Source organism: Lissotriton helveticus, chromosome 9 (genome assembly GCF_964261635.1).
Source record: "Lissotriton helveticus chromosome 9, aLisHel1.1, whole genome shotgun sequence".
NCBI lineage: Eukaryota > Metazoa > Chordata > Amphibia > Caudata > Salamandridae > Lissotriton > Lissotriton helveticus.
In genome coordinates this window covers 871,766,533-871,793,334 of record NC_136070.1, presented here as the reverse complement: position 1 = coordinate 871,793,334, position 26,802 = coordinate 871,766,533, and the positions used below count along the sequence as shown (strand labels likewise).

The following is a 26,802-nucleotide window of genomic DNA, read 5'->3' as shown; positions in this document are numbered from 1 at the left end:
GTCTATCCAGGGAGGTTCAACTCCTCCTTGCCTATTCGAGAAAGTTTCTAGTGAACTCTGAGCTAGCTGGCAAACCCAAAACTTTAAGTCTAATATCGACAGTAGTAGACCTAGTTAACGTCTGGTCTAGGCCTATACTATTGAAGGTATTATTCCAATGCGCAGAGCCTATTGGGATAATAGGAACTACACTACACTCTCAGGGACAAAAAACGCCAATGCAGGAAAACGGAAAGACGATGGCGTTTAGATTACTCGGTAGATAACAAAACCCGTTACCGAGAATCCATCAGTGAATATAAAGCTCAAGTAAAAGCAGCCCAGGCTACATATTTTTCCAACAGAATACTGCTTGCCAAGTCAAAACCTAAGGAAATTTTTCAAATCGTGAAAAAATTAATGAAACCCTCCCCCAGCCTGCAGGCTACAAAATCCACCATCCACTGTAATAACATTGCTGAGTTCTTTCACCAGAAAGTGAACACTATCTATTCAGCTTTCCCCCCTAAATACATCACCTCCTCAGCCCAATCCAATAAATCCACAGTTCCCCCCCTTCCTCAGCCTCAATCCACTTTGACTCACTTTCCCCCCCTAGACCTTGCAACCCTCGAATCCTTAGCTCGGAAAGTCAAATCCGGATCCCCTGAAGACCCAGCCCCGCCAGACATAATAATGGCAGCCTCTCAGATCATTCTGCCTACAATTAGGGAGGTATTAAATGCATCCATCACCTCCGGCATTGTCCCGACCGTCTGGAAGCAGGCCATGGTCAGATCATTATTGAAAAAACCCAATCTAGACCCGATTGACCTGGGTAACTACCGACCCATCTCCCTGCTCCCATGGGTGAGCAAGATCTTGGAAAAATATATAAATCGGCAGTTAGTAAACTTTTTAGAAGATCACCAATTACTAGACCCCACCCAGACGGGCTTCAGACCTAAACACGGGACCGAGACCGCCCTCCTCATGGTCACCGAGGAAGCCAGAAAAATCCTGGATCAAGGAGGATCAGTGGCAGTGATCCTCCTTGACCTCAGCCGGCATTTGACACGGTCAGCCACGACACCTTGTTGCACCGTATGTCTTGCGCCGGGATCAAGGACAAAGCCTGGTTGTGGTTTAAGTCCTTTCTAGAGGACAGATCCTTATGAGTCTTCGAGGGTGAGTCTGTGTCCACCAGCAGACTTCTGAAGTGCGGAGTCCCCCAGGGCTCCTCTTTAAGCCCCGCACTTTTCAACCTGTATATGAGGCCACTGGCTGAGGTCGTCCGTCCATTTGGGGTCAAGATTATCTCTTATGCGGACGACACGCAGCTGGTGGTCTCACTGGCGCAGGAGGCCAACCGGCCTGCGTCTGGTGGGCTTAGAGAATGCCTAGAAGAAGTGAAGACCTGGATGTCCTCATCATCCCTCAACTGAATGGGGACAAAACTGAGCTGATGCTCCTAGGCCCCCCGGATCTCTGCTTCTCCACCTCTCTATGGCCCCCGTGTCTGGGTTCCCCTCCAACCCCAAAAAACAACATCAAGAGCCTCGGAGTTTGGTTGGACAGATCCCTGTCTTTCAACATTCAGGCCACAAAACTCTCAGCCACCTGTTTTGGCATCATGAGGATGCTAAAGAAAATCTTCCCCCTCCTTCCCATGGAAGCCAAACAGGTGGCTATACAAGGGTTAATACAGTCACGCCTTGATTTTAACAATGTGCTCTACCTCGGCGCCCCAGAGTACACCCTGCGCAGACTCCAGACAGTTCAGAACTGCGCAGCCCGCATACTGCTCGAGCTCCCTCGCAGACAATCAGTGAGGGCCGGGCTGGTCAGCCTTTACTGGCTACCGGTGCGCCAGAGAGTTCTTTTCAAGGCAATGTGTATAGCCCATCAGGCCTTCTGGGACACCGGCCCCAGGATTACCCGTGACTTAATCACCCACTACATTCCCAGCAGAAGCCTCCGCTCCAGTCAGACCTTCCTAGCTGTGGCCCCTAGAATAAAAAGGACCAGAGCTGGTGGCAGGACGTTCGCCCACAATGCATCTAGGACCTGGAACACCCTTCCCCTGCATCTCAGAGCCAACTCCAATCTCTCTGTGTTTCGCAAACAGCTAAAAACCTTCCTCTTTAACCTACCTCACTAACATCAGCTAGCCCCCTCACAGGTCTCTTGTAGGTTTCTGGTTATTATTAGCGCTTGGACGCCTCCGGGCAGCAATTCGAGCTCTATAAATCTACATCCAATTCCAATTCCAATTCCAATTAACATCTTTTTGTTTCATTTGTAATAAAACTTGAAACATTGAGAGAACATATTTGAACCAGGTGTTGTTGAATGGTTGCACAGATTGATGCTGTGGTGGCGCTGAGTGAGGTTGTGATGGCGAACGAGTGATAATGTGGCGTTCAGTGATGCTGTGGTAGCGCATAGTGATGTTGTGGTGCCCCTGAGTGATGCTGTGGTGGTGCGGAGTGATGCTGTATGCTATGCTATGTTTTGCTTTGCTATCCTATGTTTTGTTTTGTTATGCTATGCTATGTTTTGCTATCATATGCTTTGATTTGTTATATTATGCTATGCTGTGTTTTGTATGCTATGCTATGTTTTGTTATGCTATGCTATGTTTTGCTATGCTATGCTTTGTTATGTTATGCTATGTTTTGTTATGCTATGCTATATTTTGTTGTGTTTTATTATGCTATGCTTTGTTTTGCTATGCTATGTTTTGTTATGCTATGCTATGCTTTGCTATGTTTTGTTGTGTTTGATATGATATGTTTTGCTATGCTATTATATGTTTTGTTTTGCTATGCTATGTTTTGTTGTGTTTTGTTAAGCTATGCCATGTTTTGTTGTGTTTTGCTATGTTTTGTTATGCTATGTTTTGTTGTGTTTGATATGCTATGTTTTGCTATGCTATTATATGTTTTGTTTTGGTATGCTATTTTTTGTTGTGTTTTGTTAAGCTTTGCTATGTTTTGTTGTGTTTTGCTATGATTTGTTATGCTATTTGTTGTTGTGTTTTGTTATGCTATGTTTTGTTATGTTATGCTATGTTTTGTTATGTTATGCTATGTTTTGTTTTTCTATCCTATGCTTTGTTTTGTTATGATATGCTGTTTAGTTTTGCTACCCTATGCTTTGTTTTGTTATGCTATGCTATGTTTTGTTGTGTTTTGTTATGCTATGCTGTTTTGTTGTGTTTTGCTATGCTATGCTTTGTTATGTTATGTTTTGTTATGCTATGCTATGTTTTGTTGTGTTTTATTATGCTATGCTTTGTTTTGCTATGCTATGTTTTGTTAAGCTGTTTTGTTATGCTATGCTTTGTTATGCTATGTTTTTATGCTATGCTAAGCTTTGTTTTGTTATGCTATGATATGTTGTGTTTTGTTATGCTATGCTATGTTGTGTTTTGTTATGGTATGCTATGTTTTGTTGTGTTTTGTTATGCTATGCTATGTTTTGCTATGTTTTGCAATGCTATGTTTTGGTATGTATGCTATGTTTTGTTGTGTTTTGTTATGCTATGCTATGTTTTGTTGTGTTTTGCTATGTTTTGTTATGCTATGCTTTGTTTTATGTTATGTTATGCTACGTTTTGTTATGTTATGCTATGTTTTGTTCTGCTATGTGTTGTTGTGTTTTGTTATGCTGTTTTGTTATGTTATGCTATGTTTTGTTATGCTATGCTGTTTTGTTTTGGTATCCTATGCTTTGTTTTGTTATGTTATGCTATGCTATGTTTAGTTTTGCTATCCTATGCTTTGTTTTTATGCTATGCTATTGTGTTTTGTTATGCTATGCTACGGTTTGTTGTGTTTTGATATGCTTTGTTATGCTATGCTATGTTTTGTTATGCTAAGATTTGTTATGCTATCTTGTTGTTATGCTAAGCTTTGTTTAGTTATGCTATGTTGTGTTTTGTTATGCTATTCTATGTTTTATTGTGTTTTGTTATGTTATGCTATGCTATGTTTTGCTATGCTTTGCAATGCTGCTTTGTTATGCTATGCTATGTTTTGCTGTGTTTTGTTATGCTATGCTATGCTATGTTGTGTTTTGCTATGTTTTGTTATGCTATGCTCTGTTTATGTTATGTTATGCTATGCTTTGTTATGTTATGCTATGGTTTGTTTTGTTATGCTATGTTTTGTTATGCTATGCTATGTTTTGTTGTGTTTTGTTATGCTATGCTATGCTTTGTTGTGTTTTGCTATGCTATGCTATGTTTTCTTTTGTTATGCTATGTTTTGTTTTGCTATCCTGTGTTTTGTTTTGTTATGCTAGGCTATGTTTTGCTATCCTATACTTTTTTTTTTGTTATGCTATGCTGTTCTATGCTGTGTTTTGTTATGCTATGCTATGTTTTGTTATGCTATGCTGGTGAGGGTGTGTGAGTGTGTGTGAGGGTGAGTGAGGGTGAGTGAGGGTGAGGGGGTGTGAGGGTGAGGGTGTGTGAGGGTGAGGGTGTGTGTGGGTGATGGTGTGTAAGGGTGAGAGGGTGAGGGGGTGTGAGGGTGAGGGGTGAGGGGGTGTGAGGATGAGAGGGTGTGAGGGGGTGTGAGGGTGAGGGTGTGAGGGTGAGTGAGGGTATGTGAGGGTGAGAGGGGGTGAGGCGGTGTGAGGGGGGTGAGGGTGTATGAGAGTGAGGGGGTGTGAGGGTGAGGGGGTGTGAGGGTGAGTGAGGGTGAGTGAAGGTGAGAGGGTGAGGGGGTGTGAGGATGAGTGAGGGGGTGCGAGGGTGTTTGAGGGTATGTGAGGGTGAGGGGGTGTGAGGGGGTGTTAGGGTGAGGGGGTGTGAAGGGTGTGTGAGGGTGAGGGGTGTGAGGGTGAGGGGGTGTGAGGGTGTGTCAGGGTGAGGGTGTGTCAGAGTGAGGGTGTGTGAGGGTGAGGTGGTGTGAGGGTGGTTAAGGGGGAGTGAGGGTGAGGGGTGTGAGGGTGAGGGGTGTGAGGGTGAGGGGTGTGAAGGTGAGGGAGTGAGGGGGTGGGAGGATGAGGGGGTGGGAGGGTAAGTGAGGGTGTGTGAGGGGGTGTGAGGGTGAGAGGGTGTGTAAGGGTGAGAGGCTGAGGGTGTGAGGGAGAGTGAGGGGGTGAGGGTGAGTGAGGGTGTGTGAGGGTGAGCGAGGGTGAGAGGGTGTGAGGGTGTGTAAGGGTGTGCAGCTGTGTGAGGGTGAGGGGGTGTGAGGGGGTGAGGGTGAGGGGGTGTGAGGGTGAGGGATGTGAGGGTGAGGGTGTGTGGGGGGGTGAGGGTGAGGGTGTGAGGGTGAGCGAGTTTGGGTGAGTGAGGGTGTGTGAGAGTGAGAGGATGTGAGGGTGTGAGGGTGAGGGTGTGAGGGTGTGTGAGGTGGGTGAGGGTGTGAAGGTGAGTGAGGGTCAGTGAGGGTCTGTGAGGGTGTGTGAGGGTGGGTGAGAGGGTGAGTGAGGGTGAGGGTGTGTGTGAGGATGAGGGGTGTGTGAGGGTGAGGGGGTGTGAGGGTGAGGGGGTGTGAGGGTGATGGAGTGTAAGGGTAAGTGGGTGAGGGGGTGTGAGGGTGAGGGGGTGAGGGGGGTGAGGGTGAGGGGGTGTGAGGGTGAGAGGGTGAGTGAGGGTGTGTGAGGGTGAGGGGGTGTGAGGGTGAGAGGGCGTGTGTGGGTGAGAGGGTGAATGAGGATGAGGGCGTGTGAGGGTGAGGGTGTGTGAGAGTGATGGGGTGTGAGGGTGAGGAGGGGTGAGGGGGAGGGGGAGGGGGTGTGAGGGTGTGAGGGTGAGGGGGTGTGAGGGTGAGTGAGAGTGTGTGAGGGGGGTGAGTGTGAGTGACGGTGTGTGAGGGTGAGAGCGTGTAAGGGTGTGGGGCTGTGAGGGGGTGTGAGGGTGAGGGTGTGTGGGGGTGTGAGGGGATGAGGGTGTGAGGGTGAGGGTGAGTGAGGGTGTGTGAGGGTGAGGAGGTGTGAGGGTGAGAGGGTGTGTGAGGGTGGGAGGGTGAATGAGGGTGAGGGTGTGTGAGAGTGATGGGGGGTGAGGGTGAGGGGGTGTGAGGGTGAGTGAGGGGGTTAGGGTGAGTGAGGGTGAGTGAGGGTGTGTGAGAGTGGGTGAGGGTGAGTGACGGTGTGTGAGGGTGTGTGAGGGTGTGGGGCTTTGAGGGGGTGAGGGTGAGGGGGTGTGAGGGTGAGCGAGGGTGGGTGAGGGAGTGAGGGAGAGTGAGGGTGTGTGAGGGTGAGTGGGTGTGAGGGTGTGTGAGGGTAGGGGGTGTGAGGGTGAGGGGGTGAGTGAGGGTGTGTGAGGGTGAGGGGGTGTGAGGGTGAGAGGGGGTGTGTGGGTGAGAGGGTGAATGAGGATGAGGGCGTGTGAGGGTGAGGGTGTGTGAGAGTGATGGGGTGTGAGGGTGAGGAGGGGTGAGGGGGAGGGGGAGGGGGTGTGAGGGTGTGAGGGTGAGGGGGTGTGAGGGTGAGTGAGGGTGAGTGAGAGTGTGTGAGGGGGTGAGTGTGAGTGACGGTGTGTGAGGGTGTGTGAGGGTGAGAGCGTGTGAGGGTGTGGGGCTGTGAGGGGGTGTGAGGGTGAGGGTGTGTGGGGGTGTGAGGGGATGAGGGTGTGAGGGTGAGGGTGAGTGAGGGTGTGTGAGGGTGAGGAGGTGTGAGGGTGAGAGGGTGTGTGAGGGTGGGAGGGTGAATGAGGGTGAGGGTGTGTGAGAGTGATGGGGGTGAGGGTGAGGGGGTGTGAGGGTGAGTGAGGGGGTTAGGGTGAGTGAGGGTGAGTGAGGGTGTGTGAGAGTGGGTGAGGGTGAGTGACGGTGTGTGAGGGTGTGTGAGGGTGTGGGGCTTTGAGGGGGTGAGGGTGAGGGGGTGTGAGGGTGAGTGAGGGTGGGTGAGGGAGTGAGGGAGAGTGAGGGTGTGTGAGGGTGAGTGGGTGTGAGGGTGTGTGAGGGTAGGGGGTGTGAGGGTGAGGGGGTGTGAAGGTGAGAGGGGGTGAGGGTGAGTGAGAGGGTTGTGAGGGTGAGGGGGTGAGGGGGTGAGGGTGAGGGTGAGTGAGGGTGTGTGAGGGTGGGTGAGGGTGCGAGGGTGTGAGGGTGTGAGGGTATGTGAGGGTGAGGAGGTGTGAGGGCGAGGGTCTAAAGTAAATGGTGGCAGGGCAGACATCATAAGACAGAGAGAAGAGACTGGTGGTGACTACGTTGCTCAGTTTCAGAAACAGGAGGGGAAGAGTCAGCACAGTCTGCAAGGGATCAAGTGTCTAGAGGCAAAGCATAGCGGATGTAGCATTGCAGCTAGCAAGTCGAGTGTTTTTCAATGTGCGTATCCCTAGAGAGATGGCAAGACAGCAACAGCATTTGAGGAGCAAGGCTACTGTAAACAAGCACGGTAGGGTTTCACTTTCGTCCAGAAACAAGCTTTCGGCATTGCTGTGGCGGCGGGGGCGGGGGAGCGCAAGCGTATTCCTTTGAATCTGATGCGGGGGCGGGGAAGCGGCAGCCTTTGAAGTCTGATTTGGGGGAGCGGCAGCCTTTGAAGTCTGATGCGATGCACAGACAAATGGTGGTGTGACGTGGCTGGCGATGGCGTGCACGCGCATAGATCACATGAACTGTGTCTAATCTGCAGTTTTGGCAGACTTTTCGTACTGCTTACTAGAATCTCGCCGCAATGCTTACGCATTGCTTCAGTGAGACCCAAAAACCTTAAAGAACAGTCCGTCCGATGTGACCTGCTGCTGCTGTCTCTCGAAAGCCCCAATAGTCTCTCTATGCATTCCACTTTGATATTATGCATCTTGTCCACTTTGCTCCCAGTATAAACAAAATAGTGAAAATTATCCATATGTCAACTACATGTAATGCATGTTATAAGGACACTAGCATTTCTACTCTAGATTCTCTGGAATATGAATAACCATAGAATCTCTGGATGAACATCTTCAAGCCAGTCACTGAGTAATATTGCTAATTTCTAGTTTACTACTCTGTTGGCGGGATGGTAATTTTATATGTAACATCCACTAAGCATGTTCATGAGTGTATCAACTCAAATGAATCTGTAATACCACTGGGGGTATTTTATGTGTGTAATGATTGGGGGCTATTGACAAACGGTTTGTAAAACTGCCTCAGGACACATATATTTGTGAACAACCCAATAATCGGTCACTCCTAGGCATACATGGAAGGCTAGGTACACTCAGTAGTAGAAACAATTAAGCATTTTACAGTAAGGCGAGAGCAAGTAATAAATCTTGTTCAACAAGTTTGAATTTAGATGTAGTCACTCACTCACTCATTCAGAAACAACTTTATTTCGCCAGCAGAATGATGGCATAGGGTGTAAGGTGTAGTCAATGTTGTTAGGTTTGAGTGTCCTCCAAGGGGACTATAAAAAAGGTAATCAGTTGCATTTTCAAATGTATATTCTGTTTTTGTCCCTTCAGTGGTATTGACTTTAGGTTGGTTGATGCCATTCCCAGATTTAGGGCAATAAAGTCCATTTCAACCCTCAAATTCGACAATATGGGTTGATTTTTCTGGATGGATGTCATTTAAAGGACCTGATAAAAGGGAAAAGTACATCACTGGCTGTAACCCAATGGATGATTTTTAGTGCCAAAAAGGCACTTTTGTTCTTGGTACTTTTAGTTGGTTACCAATGCCAAATAGAATGAAGAAATGACATAAAAACTGAGAGAAAGTTTAAAATAGATTTAGTTTGATACCTTTTAAGAGTGTTCAGTGTAGAGATGGAAGGAATCTCAGAGAGAAGCATTTCAAGGACACCGTGCACTCAATGCTCTTAAGTTTCCACGGACCATGACAAACTCATTGATTGAATTTTTCTTTGCAAATTGGGACTATAAATCCTAGGATGCAATGAAAAACATGGACTGGATGAAATACTGCAACAGGGAACTGAAAATCATGAGAGCTTTGCACCTGAAGAAAAGTGGTGCACAATGATAAATAAAAATGATAATTACGCACATGTATAGCGCACGACTACCCGGAGGCATGTCGGCGATTGTACGAATACCGCTGAGGAACCCTTCCTGGCTCCTGGCCTTTACCTGTGAGGTGCCCACTCCTGGGCACCCCCAAGGTGAAGCCAGGCATCCTAGCGTTGTTGGGGCCGTTGTGGAGATTAAGCAGGCTATTGCCCAGAGTTGCAGAGTGGGACTCGAGGCGGGAATTGAACCCTGGTCCCGGGCCAGACTTCTGCATCAGGGTCTGCCGCTCTAACCATTGAGCCACACTTCTCCACAGGAACCAGTGCATTGATTGTTTCAATAAATCATACTCTAAGTAAGGTAATTTAGTTTTATTGACATTTTTTCATCTGTATAAAAACAGAAATCCCCCAAAATTGGATATTTCAAATAACCTTTAGTGAAATGGAGATTCAGTCAAATGCAGCTCTGACGCTCAGCAGATAAAGAAAACTAATGCTTGCAGTGTACCAAAGATGAACATATCATGAATGACTGCGCTGTGGGGCTGAAAGTGGGCAATTTTTGGTGCTCCACTGTCCTGTATCAATTTTTAACGTGGGGTGACGTAGAGCTGGTATGCCTGCGGGAAATTTCCGAAGCCAGTTGTTACTGGTGTGAGGTCAAGTTCTTCCTGGTTAACAACAGGCTTGATGTCAAAGTTCTGCAGAAGGGCAGTGAAGAGAAGGAACAGTTCCATGCGTGCCAGTCCCTCTGCAATGCAAATCCGCTTACCTAAAAACACAGAAGAGAGCAGTCAATTATAAAGTTGATTTATCAACTAAAGTATCTATTTACTCTACAAAATGGACAACCAAACTGTTCATGTTTTACAATGTCTTTTGGTAGTTCTGTTGCTATTCTGGGTCACCTATTCCACATTTTTTCCGTGTGCAATTTTTTCTGAACTGCTGGTCAGATTCCTATAGATTTCGAAAGCCTGTTCTAAGGAATATACAGATCTTTGGGCTGAGAAGCAACCTACCTGAGGTAATAAATCTGTCTGATGGTTGAGGCAGGCACGTAGAAGAACCTATGCTAGTCATGGACATACTTTCCAGGTCTAACAAAGTCACAGCCCTGGTGTTTGAGGACACGCATCAGTGCAACCCCATTTGTGTCAAGGTGCACGATAACCCCTACAGGTAACTCCAGGTTTAAGTCCCGTAGTGCCCAGAGCTATCTGCCATCCTCATCCTCTCCCACCTTGTTACAAAGTGGCATGGGGTCAGGAGTCTCACAGACCCTCACCTCATTCTGTGATGAATGGGGTGAGGATGAAGTGAAAAAAACACAAATTTGAAAACTGGAACCTCCTCATCACTGCTTAGTTTCCAATTGTCAGATTCCATCTTCACTGCTCAAGTCAGGAGGGGGCTATATTCCTGCTCCTAGGGTATAGCTAACACCAACTGTTTAAATTGTAAAAAAATGTGTCAAATATGTGCGTCCATGCGGGTGAGGAATATATGCATTTGTGTGTGTGTGTGAGAGAGTGAAAGTGTGTGTGTCTGCTTGTGTGTGTGTGTGTGTGTGAGAAAGTGTGTGTGTGTAAGAGAGTAAGTGATGGAGAGTTAAGCGAGTAATTGTATGTGCAACAGTGAGTGAGAATGAGTGAATCACAATGAGTGAGAATAAGTGCAACAATGTGAATGAGAGAAAGAGAATGAGACTGTGAGTAACAGTGAATGTATGTGATTTTGAGGGAGTCAGTATGAGTAAGTGCATGTGAATGAGTGAGGGAGCATTGGAATCCCACTGTAAAAGAGAGTGTGTACTTGAGTGCTATCAGCCCATATCTTTGCTTGACTCCACCATTAAAATTATTGGTAGAGTCATTTTAGATAGACTGCACAAATGGGCAGAGGAACACCACATTATTAGCGACCTCCAATATGGTTTTCGCGAAGGAGTCGGTACCACTGAACAAGCACTCAATTTATCTATACTGATAGAGAAATATACTACGGCCAAGGGAGGAAGACTCTTCTTAACTTTTTTAGACTTGACATCTGCTTTTGATTTTGTTAATCATGGGAAATTATGGATAATTTTAACCAGGTTGGGAGTAGAAGTAAATATTATCAAATTTCTGTGAGAATTGTATGATGGGGCTAGTGCAATGGTCAGATACAGTAAAAATGGGGAGTGCACAAGGGAGTTCAGTGTTGCAAGGGGCGTGAGGCAAGGGTGCCTCCTTGCTCCATTTTTATTTTCTATTTATATAAACAACTTGGAGGACACTTTGCTACAGGACTGCACTGATATGCCAACTGCCTCAGCCCGCCGTATACCTGCTCTCATCTATGCAGATGATGCCGTTCTTATGGCAAGAACTCCCATAGCCATGCAGACCATGATTACTTCTTTTAGCATGTTCATGGCCAAACTAGAACTAAAAGTAAACTGTACTAAGACTTTTGCTATGAATTGTGGTGGTAACATGAACCAAAAGAAAAAAACCATGTTCATAGTATCAACCCCTCTACAACATACTCCAACATTCCCTTATTTGGGGATCTTGTATGATCGCACTGGCAAATGGAGCTGTGCGATTAAAGCTAGGAATTTATTGTTCTCTAAATCCATAATGGCCCTTAGGTCTTTTAGCAAGAAGATGGGTAAAAAGCCAGTTAAAGAGCTTTTCTATATATATAAAGCTAGCTGCGGTTCAGTGGCATTATATGGGGCAGGAATTTGGGGCGATTCAAATGTTAGCTGCCTACAAGTTACCGAAAATGGCTTCCTGCGATATCTCTTAGCACTCCCAAAGAGTATGTCCAGTTACAACTGCCATACAGAATTGGGCATTTCCTATTTGGAAGATCTAATTAAGGTGCAACCGATTCTTCTATGGTATCAGGTATGGACCACTGAGAAATGCCACTTAAATCGCCTCATTCTGGGGGATGCTTTGAAACTAGATGGGGGAAAAAGGATAAAATGGTTGTGCTATATAAAAGCCTTCTGTGACAACATCAAGCACCCGGAATTTTTCACTGACCCTACTTCAATGTTTGACATCACCAGGAAAGCATTGAAACAGTGAAGCCTAAACTTTCTCAAGAATCAAAGAGAACAAATAGAATTGTTAAAAAAGACAGTAATTGCCCACCAGATGATAATTAAACCAAGGATTACTCAGCCTTATCTAAACCTCCATATGAAAGAACAAGAAAGGTTCTTGTTGACCAGATTTTGGATTGGGATTTTGTTTAGATTGCTGAGCTTTCCTGTTATAAATGATTGGTTTAAGGAAATTTGTAAATGTCCGTGTGATAATGTCTCCACCCAATCGGATATACACATTTAATTTTTTTGTAGATTTTATGTTATACCTTAGAAGAGATGGATTATGCCCATTTTAAAATATATGAATATGAGACAGTGTCGTCCAGCATTTTTAGCTATACAACTCCTGGAGGATATTTTTTCTGTTGCATCTGTTGCGGCCTTCCTTAAAAGGATTTTTTACTTACGTAAGACAATGATTATATGAATTCTACTATTCCAACTTTTGGCCTATGATAATATCGTGTATACTGTTTTTTAAATATTTGAACGTAATATTTTGATGTGATTTGATGTACTTTTATGGTTATTCATGAAATATAACCGAATAAAGTCTTTTTGAATTTGAATTTGAATTTGAGTATTCTACTCTTGGAGTCTGCCACTGTTACTGGCACACTGATAGTAGTTCAAGTCATGTGGGGGTACCAATGGTAAATTATCAGCAGGGGCTTATTGGAGGTAATTCTTAAACTTAACATAGCTTTGGTAAAAAGATGATACTTCCACTTTGGAGGTAATTATTAACATATGAGACAGCCTTGGCAAACTAGTGAGTAAGTAAGTAAATTCTTTATTGCGCGGTTAGTTAAAACCATTACAATGTATAACATTCTGCAACATTAAAAACGACTTTTAAGGAAGGGGAAGGGATAGAAGTAGCAAGGGGAGGGGAAGAGAAAGTAAAAACGAAAGTGAAGCTATGTTACAAAAGACTGTCACTTGTTCCAGTGGGCTTTGCTGGAGCATGAAATTGTCATTCAAGATTGTCTTTCAAGCAATGTTCTTAGGTCGTGACGAGAGTTGATTCGATTGCTATGGGCCTCGTTTTTTTTACAAAGCAGTCCAGAAATTTTACTGATCGGCAGATCAGTTGAGGGTCCACTGAACATAGGATCTGTGTTATCGCTGATGGACAAGTGCGGACTCCTTGCTCGTTGAGTTTGTGCTTCAGCCAGTGCCTCCGATCTTGATACATGGCAGGACAGATGCATACTATGTGCATGATGTCTTGTTAACCTGCACCACAGAGGTCGCATTCCGTTGATTCTTGCGGTCTCCATTTAGGTTGGTCTAATTTTGTGGGCAGAGTGCCCATCCGTAAATGGAGAAATTTACGTTTAAGTGGCATCGAGAATGCGGTGTCAAGGTAAGCTGCTGGAGTAAGCCTTGTATACGAATTAATGGTCATCCAGGCGTGGGTTAGAGTGCTAAAAGTTATTTTGTCTGTAAGAAACGAGTGTTTCTTAGCAATCATTTTAACCACCTGGTTGAACGAAGGAACAGACAATTTTGTTTCCCACAAAGTTCCCAGCTCGGTTGCTTCTAATGAAAGATTTAGATACTTTAAGTAGTCGGAGTTCGGACTAGACTGGATTGCTTCCCAAAGTGCGCTGTTCATTATGTTCTCATGGTTCATCCAGACATTATACCAGAATTTAATGGCTTCATATTTTTTCAGCAAAGCTTGAGATTGTAGTCCGAACTCAAGTCTAACTTGGGCTGGAGAAGAACTATTTGCTAGCAAAAAAAACCGTTTGAAGACTTTAGTTTGTATTTTGTCCAGGAGAGTGGCACTTTTTCCATGATGCAGGATGCTGCCATATGCTAATGTGGGCAGTAATTTTGCATTCATTGCGATTAGCAAAGGGGATACAAGAGGGCCCTTTAGCTCAGTTGCCAGTCTGACAAAGGTGTGCAGTAGGGTTACCCCCTTGTTTTATATGGCTTTAAAGTGCTCTTGAAAGTTTAAGCGCTTGTCTAGGTATACCCCCAGATATTTATAGCTGTTCACGGCTTCCAGGTGATCATTATTTATTCGGAAAATTGGCTGATTTTTACGACGTCGTATTATGAGCAATGTCTTTGTTTTCCTAATGTTTATTGTAAGTAGATTCCTTTTTGTGTAACTGGACAGGTCGTGTAGCAATCGTTGAAGGCCGATTCTTGTCTGGCTCAACAGTACCACGTCGTCCACGTAGGATAGGTTCGTTAGACGAAGGGTACCTAGCCTAGGTGGATGTGCATTGACCTTGTCTAAGCATTCTGTCAGATCACTCATGAATAGGTTGAATAAGTGTGGAGCCAAGACGCAGCCTTGCTTTAGTCCATTATCTGTGTAGATTTTCCTGGTCAGATGGCGCCCATTGTTGATTTTTACCTGCATCCACGTGCCGGTATGTAGGTTGATAATGGGTAAAAGAATTGAGTCCGGTAGGCCCTGATGTTTTAATTTTGCCCAAAGCAATTGCCTATTGACACGGTCAAAGGCCGCCTTGAAGTCCACGAAGCACGTATAAAGCTCCTGGGAATTCTGTAGACTTTTTTCAGCGATCAGGCATAGGGCCATAGCGTTCGTCATTGTACCCATGCCGTGGCAAAAACCGGTCTGGTTTGGTGGTATTTTGCTGTTCGTTTCAGACCATTCGATCAGATCAGCTAGTATCGATGACGCGTAGTATTTTGATTCTGCGTCGAGGAGGGCGATCAGACGATAGTTGTTCGGATCCTTGCGGTCTCCTCCTTTATAGATAGGAGTTATGATCGCCCCCCTCCAGCTCTCGGGGATGCCGCCTGTGTTGGTTACCGATTGAAACAGTAAATTGAGTTTGTTAGCCCAGTACTGTGGATCGTCCTTATAAATGGCTTGTGGAACGCCGTTTGGACCTGGGGCGCTATCTTGTCGACTTTTCCTGATTATTTTTGCAATGCTTTGTGCGTCAGCTTGCCTGAGGCTTAATGCAATTGTTCCGGGAGCCTTTGCGCAATTCCCTTGGTGAGCTTGTGAGGTGTCTTCCTGCTCGTAGTTTTCTGTTGTTTCCATGTTCAGTGCTACGGCTGGGCTAAAGTTGTTGATTGAGAAAGTTTCCGTTATATGTTTGGTCCATTCAGACTCGGGTATACAGGCCATGCTTACAGGTTGGGCTGACCGATTTACAGAGTTGATTTGTAACCAGAAGGCCCACGAGTCCGCTCTCTTTATGTTATGCAGTAGTTTGGACCAAAACTCATTCTGGAGTTTTTGTTTTTCAATCCATAGTAATTTCTTATATTGGGTCTTGGCCTTACGTACTGCTGCCCAGACGCTGGCATGTCGGGTTGTGCCTCGTGCTTGATGTGTTAGTTTATTCAGGTGCCTTTTTAGTAGTAATACTGATCTGTTAAGTACGATGTTAAGTTTAAAAGGTAATTTTGTATTATCAGTTAGGTTTGTCCTTGGAAGTTGCTTCAAGTAGTTGTTCCAGGCGTCTGGACTTAGGGCGTTTTCTGTCAGGAACTCTTCTAGTAAGTTTTTAGCATCGTTTGCTATCCGAAGAAGAGATTCACTTGTCCACTTGAGCCGCTTCAGGTTGATTGTTGTGACATTACCTGATAGCATAGGAGCAGGTGCGAGTTTAGGTGTGTCCGTCATGATCTCAAAGTATTGTTTAGAGTGGTCACTGTCCAAGGAGCAGATGATGTGGAAGTCTTGTGTTCGGGCGAGCAGGGGTAGTGTGACAAATGTGTAGTCCAGTACCGAGCAGGAGTTGTGGCCTATGTAAGTCATGGAAGGGGGGATGTCTTGGTTAATTCTTCCGTTTAATGCTCTTAGGCCAAGGCTTTCAAGGTTCCGCATGAGTTGTTTGCCCTCCTTGTCGGTCTTCCATACCTGAGGGATCACCTGCGGCGAGACGTTCCAAGTTTCATTTGCGGCATTAATATTGACCTCATCCTCCGGTTCTTGTAGAAGGTTTGAATTGAAGTCACCCGTTAGAATTATCTCCCAGTCTGGGTGTTCCAAACACATGTTTGAGATCACAGAAATAATACGTTGGAACAGTACTTTTTTGAAAAGTTTTTTTGGGTTTGCGTATATGTTGATTAGAATCAGCGTTCTGGTGGTGGCCGTTGTTGTGCTCTCTAATTTTAAGATTTGCATGTCCGCAGTTGAGTCAGAAAGTTGTGTTGTTCTCAATTTTAAAGCTGTTGATATGTAAACGGAAAGGCCCCCACGGGCTCGCCCAAAACGCTGTAAGCGAGTCGCGCTTACGTGATGACACAAACGGCCTGGGATGTCGATTGGTTCTGTTTGCCACGTTTCCTGTAACGCTATTATTGCGTATGGGTCCAAGGTGGCAGCTTTGCCATTTTTGTTCATAATGTCTTTTGCGCCCGCAATGTTCCAGGAGAGGATTTTTATTACGTGGCTTTCGGTGTTGACAAGTCTGTCGGGAATTCAATTTGGAAGTGACATTTGCAACTGTAGGGGCTCATAGGCTGGGATTTCAGCTCCTCTAGCTCCATGAAGGACCGAACGCGCTGGTTGGTTCCTCAGTACTAGGTTTACACTCTTGGTGTGCCTTCTTAGAGGCGGGGATGGGTATGCTGGCTTAGCCATTTCCTTCAGAAGAATTCCCCATTCCTTAAATTTAACAGTTTCTGAGAGGATGTGGGTTACTATCCCCGTCTCCCTCCAAGTCGTGACTGTACACTCTTTCTTTAGCTCATCATCCGTGGTTATAAACTCAACCGACAGGAGGTCAGCTGAAGTGAGATAGCCGAGGCTGGGGATAACTGATGTTAGACGAAGTATGTTCCTCAGATTTAGGTAATCCTGCGGGCCTTGTTGCTCATATTCAGGAATGAAAAGAAGTTTCCCCACTTTGGGGGCACCCTCCTTTGCAAACTAGTGGTACTTGTAGGAAGCTGACTCTGTATATACTATACCAAAGTAAGGTAAAGTGTGCACAGAGTCCGGTGGGTCCCCAAGGGCTTACAGAGGTACAAGTAGATAATATCTACCTCTCTGTTTGTGGTAGTGTGAGCGAGCAGTAAGGCCTTTCAGAGGGTGGTGTTAAGCATGTATTGTACAAACTCAGGCAAGAAATGGTGTCACATACTCAAAGACTGAACCAAGACAGATTGATCAACAAACAAGCTGGATGAAGATGATTTTTGTTACAGGTTTGCAATTTGTGATTACTTTTCAGATTAAGTTTTGGAGTACTTTTTGGATTCCTTTTTGTAATATGCCTAGATATCACACTGGGACATTTCCTAGAAAAAGGTAAGTAAAACGTTTTTCATTAAAACACAGTTGCTTAGGTTTCCCTACAAAACACAACTCCACACAGAACTTTTTCAGAAGAAAACAGTAAATGCAATCCTATGGAGAAAAATGAGGTTATCTGTTTGCAGGTAAGCAATCAGTCTTTGGGATTGAGGTTCTGAGGATAGAACATGGGTTCACCCAGGGTCAAGGATGCACTCAGAAAATCACCCTCAGCGGCACTAGGGCAGCCAAGTGCAGAGTGCTGTGGTCCAATGTTAGCCTGTGGGGCTAGAGGGCTGTCGGTTGGTGGCTGCTCTTGGGCAGGCCACTGGGTTGAGGGAGCATAGCTCCAAGGGTTATGTTCAGGGCAAAGGGGAATCTAAGTTAGCATGCAAGGTGCACCCACAGCGGCACAGCGACGGCCAGGTGCAAGGTACTCAATCGGCGTTTTCTGCCACATTGTTTTCAAAGGGAGAGCTCAGGTCAGAACCCACACTGCAGGTTCGGAGTAAGGTGGCTTCCTGGAGGTGACCACCAGTTGGAGAGTTAAGTTGGGATGCTGGGGATTGCCTGGACACCATTGGTTGAGCCCCCCAAGACCGCGGGGTGTCAGGTGCAGGGGTGTCTTAAGACATCAGGTTTCCTTACCAGCTCTAGTCGTGGTCGGTGGGATAGAGTCTGCAGGTGATATCGGGAGGCTTGAGGTAGGTCAGGGATCACCATATCCCAGATCAGGATCAGTGGGGGGACCTCTTCGTGGTTTTGGGCAACTCAAACTCGGGACGTGAGCGTCGGGTGCAGAGTGGTGAAGACTCTTGGATTTGGCCGGAGCCAGAGTCTGTTTCTTGAGCAAGTTCGGTGCTCATGGGAGACAGAGTCCTTGTAGAGAAGGCAGGGCAGGTCATCTGGTTCTGGGGGGCTGCTGGCTACAGGATACACTGGGATTCCACCAGAGCAGGTCGAAGTCAGGATTGGCCGGTAGGGCTGGGGCCAAGTGAGTGGGTAACCTTCTCTTCTTTCTTCAGCATTGCTCTTCAGTCCTTCTTCTTGCTTGTATGAGGAGGCAAGGTTCGGAGTGTTTCAGGTAGGAACAGGTTGGGAATAATGGGTCCCTCCTTGGGGTGGGTACATCCCCTATTATGCCACCCTCCAGTGGGAGGGTGGCATAAGCCTCACTCTGGTTGTCTGGGTACCCCCATCTTCAAGATGACAGGGACTGAAAGTTATGCTTTGCCTTGCCTCCCCCACCTGAGGGTTGGGGTTGGCAAAGGTGGGCACTCATATCTTAGTTTTCCCAACAAAATCCTTCCCCCCAAAGTGGGGGTTAGAACCAGTGGGGGCAAGTTTGCTGGGCGCAGCAAATGGCTGGGTCAGCTCACAAAGGCGACAAGCCTTCAAAGCTTCCTCTCCGTGCACCCTGCCCATCCTGGGGAGGAGGCCTGGCACCTCGCCCAGGATGTTCTTTGTTGCAGGACCCCACCAGCGGGAGGCTCTCGACCCAGGGGTCCAGAAACATGCCTGGTTGGCAACTGGAGAGCAGCCACTCAGCCAGGACACTAAAGTTACGTCTATTTTCAGGAGGCATCTATAAGTTGCCGTCTGGGTGCATTTGGCAATACATCCTAGCCTGGCATCCGTGTGGGTTTAATGTGCTGAAAAGTTTGATACCAAATTTCTTAGAATTCAGTGAAGCCATTATGGTGCTGTGGAGTTTGTAATGACAAACTCCCAGACCATGTACTCTTTATGGCTTTACTGCACTTACAATGCCTAAGAATGGACTTAGACACTGTTAGGGTACAGGGCTCATGAAGCTGTACTCTCACCAGTGGTATAGTGCACCCATCTGGAACGGTGTCTTACTTATACCATAGGAAGTGGGTTGTAGGCATGGCACACAGGCATGTGTGCCATGTCGACTCTTCACCTTTCTCTGCACCAAAAACATGCAGCCTGCAAGTGCAGTGTGTGTGTATGTGTTAAGGTACAGGGCCTGTAAGGGTGGCACAATAGGTATTGTTTTCCTTAGAGGCCTTCCCTGGTCACAGTGCCCTTGGTACACATGGTACCTTTTACAAGGTACTTACATGTGGCAAAGCAGTTGCTAATTGGGGTTGCTAAGGTACAGTTTTCCGGAAAGAACATAGGCCCTGGGTACCTGGTTAGCAGGAACCCAGGGCACACTTAGTCAAAGAGCTTCAACATCAGGCACAAAGTAGGGGGCAACCATGCAGTAATGGACACTTTCCCACAGTACTGGCAAACTGGACATAATTCTTTGAATAAGGGACCCCCATAGAAAAATGCTGGCACTGTCAATTCAATCACTGACTTTGAAAACTAAAGTCCCCTGTCACCCAGTGTTGTCATTGTTTCCCTTGACCCTGAAAGCTGTATTGTGAAATGCTTGACACCAGTGACAGCCCATTATCAAATATTTTAAACAATCATTATATGGAAGGGGTGGCTATAGCTTGCTAGTAAGCTACTATTCACACAGATACAAAGCAGATACTAAGAAAAGTAATGTTATGCTTGCTTCTAAAAGTTCTTTGCTTTCATGTTCGCTGTGGTAAGCATGGTGGTGCTTAGTGCAAACACTTTTCTACACTGCTTTATGAAAGCTGATAACTGGAGGTGGTAATATGTGACAAGCATCTATGTGCATATTTTTTGCATTGCATTTTGGTTTGATTGTGATTGGTTATAATACGTTTGTGCTATTGTTCTGTTCCGCTGCCATATGATATTATTGTGCAGTTTTGTTGTGTTGCACTGTAGTTGTGTTACATTGTGGTTTGACTGTTTTGTGTCCTGGTATATTTTCGTTGTGTTATGGTAATTTGTGTATGTTAGGATTTTATGTTCTGCTATTTACTTTAGATATGTGAACAAATACTGCTACATTTCCAATCAAATAGCAACACACAGGACCTGACCTTTATGCCCAATTATGGAACAAGGGTAAAAAGCGAGAACAAACACAACGGTTCCATGGGACTCTTTTGTTATTCAGTCAATATAACTCTGTCTCTTGACACAAAAAAATATATGCTCTATTTATTCTCCAAAACAGGTATAGTATACCATATATAAACATAATTAGTGTAGACAGTGCAGTGCTCAAAGGTGCAGGGATGCGCAACATTTACAGTGATACATATATTGTAGAGCCTTTATGTTATGAGCATTGGGACCTTTGTGGTTCTGAGAGGACTTCAAACAGGAATTAAATATGCTTCTGTGAAGTGATAATGTGTGGTTATTAAAATCATGACATAATTGGTACTGTTAGGGAATTGTGTGATTGCTAAGATCCGTGTGTGATGTGTTCCATTCACGTGCTCCGGGCTGGAGAGGATGTAACATATACAGGCAGAATCTCTCAAAGTTCCAAAAACAGCAACAGTACGATATGTATTCACTGATTACTGCAGTCAGCTGATTTAATAACAGACAATCTCTATATAAAATGATGATGTTTCTATAATGTCTTGTGAGTTAGCCCTGCGGGGGTTGCGGGGGCCTTTGTTATGCCACTGAGCCAGAGTGAAGCGTTTGAAGATAATAAAAGCCTCACTGAGAAGTTTACTCATAATTGGCCAAAAACCTGCTAGTAAGGCTGTGATAGAGGTAAAGCACCACCATGCCACACTGATCTATGAATCATACAGTACGACAACATTAAAGACAGTGATAGTTGAGTGCACAGAAGCGCTAAAAGCAGAAAACATTTCTAATGCAAGGAAATGCTTAAGGCAGGATAAAACAAATGCAATGAAAAGAGACAAGAAGGAGGAAGAACCTTGCAAGAAATAAAGTCCCTACTCACCGCTAAAGATGAAGATAGCTTCTCACTGCCAGAGAGTGGGTGCGACAATTGATGCACTATGAGAAACAGACAACAAGAAGATTGCCAAATACCTAAACAATCTTGCCGGTGAAGGAGTAAAAGAGGTAATAAAGAAATTACCATGAACTAACAAAGTCACATACCATCAAATTAAAGAAGCATTACATCTAAAGTTCAATCCAGTTCCGAATGTTGATTACGAGAGTTATTTTCAGTCAGGAACAACAGAAAGCTGGTGAAACAATCAACAACTTTGTTGAATGACTTGATACTGCAAGTTAAGTGAATTCAATGATGAAGAAGATATACGTCACTGAGTCACCAATGGAGGTCTGTCAGATTCATTCAGACAAAAAATGCTAAGAGAAACCCTTAGTCTGGAGGGAGTTCTCAAGGCTGCCAGAGCTGAGGAGCGTGCTGATTGACAAGCTTCTGAGATGGAGGCCGGAGGTGCCCAAAGTGAGTCTGTCACACACATGAATAGTGAGCAGAAACACAAAGCTGAAGGACACAAAGTGATGTCTTAAAAGAAAAAGAAACTGTGCTTTAGATGTGGATTTTAGTTTGCATGCGAAGGTACATGTCCTGCCATTGGGCAAGTATGCAAGGGATGTGGAAAGGCGAACCATTTTGTAATGGTTTGCCAGGCTTAGCAAAAGCTAAGTGCATCGCAACAAGAAAGCAAGATGGATGCCCAAACATTCCAGAAGCAACGTTCTAGACACACCTACAAGGCTAAGCAGCAAAATCAGCTGAGACAAATCAACACTAAACAAAGTTGATCATCGCATAAATCTTCGTCTAAGAGCACTTCAGTTCCATTGTCAAGTGACAATGAAGAAGACGGATGTGTGATGTTGATGTCTTCCTCAGAAAAATGTGCGCCTATTGAACTGGTCACATGCAAAGAAGAATATAAGTCAAAGTGAAGTTGATGTGTAAAATCACAAAAGTCATTCAAATATTGTCAGAAAATTACACTAAAAGTAAATGGATCCATACCTTTTATTATTGACAGAAGTGTATTGACAGACATTATGCCTGAGGAGAACTACAATAATCTATCTCCATTGCCCTGTCTGGCAAAGTCAAAGACTAAAGTGTATACCTGGGCTGCAATGACACCTTTAAAGAGTCAAAGTTCATTTGTAGCAACCATGAAACACAGAAAAACAAAATTTCAAGCACACATTCATGTGCTTCAAGGTACTGCGTCAAATGCCTGTTTATTCAGTTTCAATACTGCTTCCGATATGGGACTGATACCTGTGAACTACAACATGAATGCTCATCACAAAATGGTAAGTCAGTTTCCATAATTGTTTCATGGATTAGGAAAACTTAAGAAAATGAAAGTGAAACAGCATATGAATGAGGAAATTTGTACTGTTGCTCAAGGATATAGATGGATTGCATTTCATCGACAACAAGCTGTTGAGAAAGAGCTTGAGCCATTACTAATGCATGATATCATTGAGCTATCTACTGGTCCAACTCTGTGGGTTTTGCCCATAGTGGTAGTGCCCAAAGAAACAGTTATATTTTTTATTTAACAAAGGGGAGATGCAGCGTCTGTGAGTTATTAATGATGGGAGCCTTTTGGTTCCTGATGGACTTCGTAGAACTGTGACATAAGTGTTTGGGTGTAAGTAATAGAGTTGATGTTTAGAATGTGAAGTTTGCAGTTACACATAGCGGAATAAAGGCGTGTAATACCAAACTCCATGTTGTAGTCATTTATGAGTATGCAGGCTAGGGAGGACACTACAATTTCGACCCTACACACAATTTACAAGAGTTTCTTCAGGACACAAACGTGCTGTCTGGTACAACACCTACAAGCAGTGTACATCCTTCGTGTGCTGAGGTGGTCGTTGTTAGTTGCCACCATGCAGTGACAAGTTGGGATCCAGAAGCCAACTAACAATGACAACCACAGCACATGAATGGTGCGCCAGATGGCATGTTTGTGCCCTGAAGAGACCCGTGTAAATTGTGTGTAGTCGAAACATCAACATTTTCTATAGTAATTGTTTATTAATCAATCAGTTAAAGTCAGTTATCAGTAAATCTATATTGCACTAATGTTGTTTATATATGACATACAATACCTGTTTGGAGAATAAATGGAGCAAATGGTTTGTTTGTGTGAAGAGAGAGAGTTATATTCACTGAGTAACAAAACAGTCCCACAAAACCGTTGTTTGTTCAAATATTTCCAATCAAAAGCAGCACATTCCTTTAACATTCAAATCACAATCAACAATTTACCACTGTCTATGGTAGAAAAATACTGATGCCCCACATCTTCCACTATTCGAGACACATTTTGACCAAACCTTTACTTCAGGTGTCCACGTTATGAGATACATGCCCAGTAGTCAAACCACTTTCATAGCTAAGGTTACAAAGTAGCCCAGCGGTAAACAAAGCAGCATGTCGTTTCTGCACAGCTTGATATGTTCTAGTCTTTCAGAGGTCATTGACTGGTTTGCATCTGGGTGAGCAGTTAAAAGAAGCGTTGACCAAATCAGTAGGCCTGGCTCTTTATATATATATATACATAGAGATAACGGCATAAATACAGATGGAGGCAACACATGTGAAGATAAGAATGTAGATATGATTGCAACAGGAACAGCTTACATTGTTAAAGGTTTTCAATACCCAACGTGGTTTAACTTAAATGAAAAGAGGTAGAAGTAAGCATTTATCAGTAAACATTCCAGTGCTTGAATATAGTGTTATAAATTCATTTTTGGAGGGTTCACATCCTGATTTTTCTATTGTACAGTTCTCCTGTTTTTAGTAACATACTTTACAATCTTTGCTTACACAATGAAGCCAGAATGCAGTTGATAGCAGCATTCCAAACTTCTATAAGACAAAGTGCAGGCACTTGTAGGTAGCACTAGTGAAAGGTTCTCAAATACAGCAGGTGCATTCACCAAAATGCTAGAGGTAGCGGAAGTGACATCACACACCCTTTGGCCTTAATGACAGCACAGGAAGTGGCATCATATCGCCTTTGACGCTGAAGCTTTCCAAAAAGGGAGGTCATGTGACCTTAATCCTGAGAACATCACAATAATTGACATCGCTGACTTTCCATAATTACTGCATCATTAAGAATAAAATGCAACACAAATAAATGTCCGTTTTAAGTACCACCTATGTTATGGTGCTGACACGATCTCCGAAAGTTATGTCTAGCATGTCAGGTTCAGGTTCAAAAACAAGTTTATTTAGACAATTGTCCATAAAACATTCTAAAAAGTACATATTAATTAAAACCTTAAAATGAACCCCCCTCTTCACCACCCCATCCTCATTACATTTCATTTTTTTAAATTCTGTTTAACAGATCGTAGGAACCGAGCAATCCCAACAGCCACATCTAAATATCGTATCTCAGACAGTAGCTCCACCGCCTTGTCCTATGAAGAGCATCATATTTAAAAAACAGAGGTCTTAAAAACCTGATCCGATTTGCAAGATAAAAAGCGCAGTCCATAAGAATATGCGTAATAGTGCATTTGGCTTTCAAAGGGCAGGGACAAAGACCACTATTATTTTGCACCCCTGTTTCATATGGGTGGGATGAATAAATTGGATTACTTCCCACCCGAACCCTTAGGATTTTCTTTCTCAAACCTGGATCTGGTAACTGTGATAAGTAAGGGAAAACAACATCCTGGCCAAGTGAAGCTAACGAGAAGCTAATAGATGATTTCTTCTTTATATATAATACATCACATTTTTGTGACACCACAGCAGCAGATTCTCTCAATTTTGGTTTTCCGGGAAAGGTGAGCCAAGATGTAACTGTTCCACTATTTAAATGGCATTTCTTCATTGCAGTCATTCTGGTCTAACGGCCTTTGCCCACAACCTTTCGCTGCTTTGGCTCTCTTCCCAAAACAATCTGGATAGTTTAGCCACCTCATCATTCTCCAGCAGGGTGTTGAAGTATCTTAGAGCCTGGGTGGCGGCCGCCATGTTCCAAGATACCAGACTGAACTCTCTCCTTATAGCATGGACAATGGTACCTTGTGGGAGTGATAGAAGTCTTTTAAGTACTGCCCCTTCCAGTCTGTCCCATTCATAGGTTGGATCAAGAGAGAATATCTCTCCTCCATACAGGCCTATTGGTGGAATCTTCCCTTCATAGGTCTTTAATAATGGGATATGGGATAGGCCCCCAAATCTACCAATAAATCCAGATAAACAGCTTGCCTGCAAGAAGGCCTTCTGCCTATTGGCATCCCAATGTGCGCCCCAATTCAGATTTTTCCTAAAAGTTAAACCCAGGTATTTATACTGATCCACTTGTTCCACCACCTGAGAATCAAGATACCAGGAGAAACTCTGCACTTTTTTCCCAAAAATGATATTTTTAGTCTTTTCCAGATTAATACGAAGCTTTTCTGCTTACTATAAGAGGCCAATGCGTTGAGTTTCCTCTGCAGACCAATTGGAGTGTAGTCCATTAATACCAAATCATCTGCATAGAGCAGACAAGCAATATGCTGATCCCCAATTTTAGGCGAAAAAGACTTTGATTGGCAAATAGCTGTTGGGAGGTCGGCCAAAAGTAGACTAAAAAGTAGGGGTGCTAAAACGCATATCAGGGCCAGTACTTTATCATAGCTGCCCCCCTCTCATATCTCACTTTTTTACTCTCATACACCAGGTATTACCTAGAATGTGCTAGCACAGATTTTTTCAAGGGTGCACCATATGTCAAGAACAGTATTACACCTTGGACTAATTATTGCCAAGGTTTATAATATGCGAGTACAAGTATTTTATCAAAGGTGTCTGTAGTGATCAGAATTGCTTTCAGTACACCGGCAGAAGTATTTTGCCATGGGTGCCTCTCTAAGTCAAGAAATTCTTGGGTATGCCTGGACAAATCCAAGACTCACAAGCATACCACTACATTCCCAGCATCCCTCATTTACATTCACTCACTCACACTCATTCTCACTCGTTGACCCTTGCTCTCACTCATTTGCACATATTTATTCTCACTTTCTTGCACTCCCTAGTTTCTCTCATTTCTACTCAGTCACCCATTCTTGCTCTGATCCATTTATAATCACACTCTCTTTTACTCTCAATCCCTTATTCTAAGTTGCTCTCACTTATTTTATCTCACTGATTCACTCATTCTCAATCGGGGTTACACTCACTTATCATCACTAACGAATTCTCACTCACAATCTCTAAAATTCCCGGACATGTATTCTTGGTAATATATTCTCACTCACCTGCAGTCACTTTAACTCTCTCTCACCCATGCTCAGTCACTATCAGTCAGTGACTCTCACACACCCATGCTGACACACACAGACACAAATTCCTACACATTCACAAGTTTTCACTCTCATGATCACACTCTCTTACCCAAAATTACACGCACAACCTACATTTAAAAGCATTTTCTTATCTCACCAGCCAGTGTAGGTCTATTTTTTTTAAACATGCAAAAATGAAGCTGTGGCCCCATGACACCTGTGTTCTTGGCACTGAATGTTCAACCTCTGAGGTCAGTCAAGGCTGGACTGGAAACCAAAAGCAGCTCTGGCAAATGATGACATACCAGCCACCATACTGTGTGCGCAGTGTGTTATCTTGACAACTACAAGAGGAGCTTAGGGGGCGTTCTTACCAAAGAAG

The 26,802-nt window shown here is 44.3% G+C and overlaps 1 protein-coding gene across 1 annotated transcript in view; it reads right to left on the bottom strand.

The window, feature by feature from the left end:
- Positions 1-9,261: 9,261 nt before the first annotated feature.
- Positions 9,262-26,802, bottom strand: part of LOC144781937 (cytochrome P450 2G1-like) — a 362,329-nt gene continuing 344,788 nt past the window's right edge. The window contains exon 9 of the mRNA XM_078661023.1: positions 9,262-9,679. Coding sequence (XP_078517149.1) covers positions 9,498-9,679 — 182 coding nt within the window. The 3' untranslated portion in view covers positions 9,262-9,497. The remainder of the gene's footprint in view (positions 9,680-26,802) is intronic.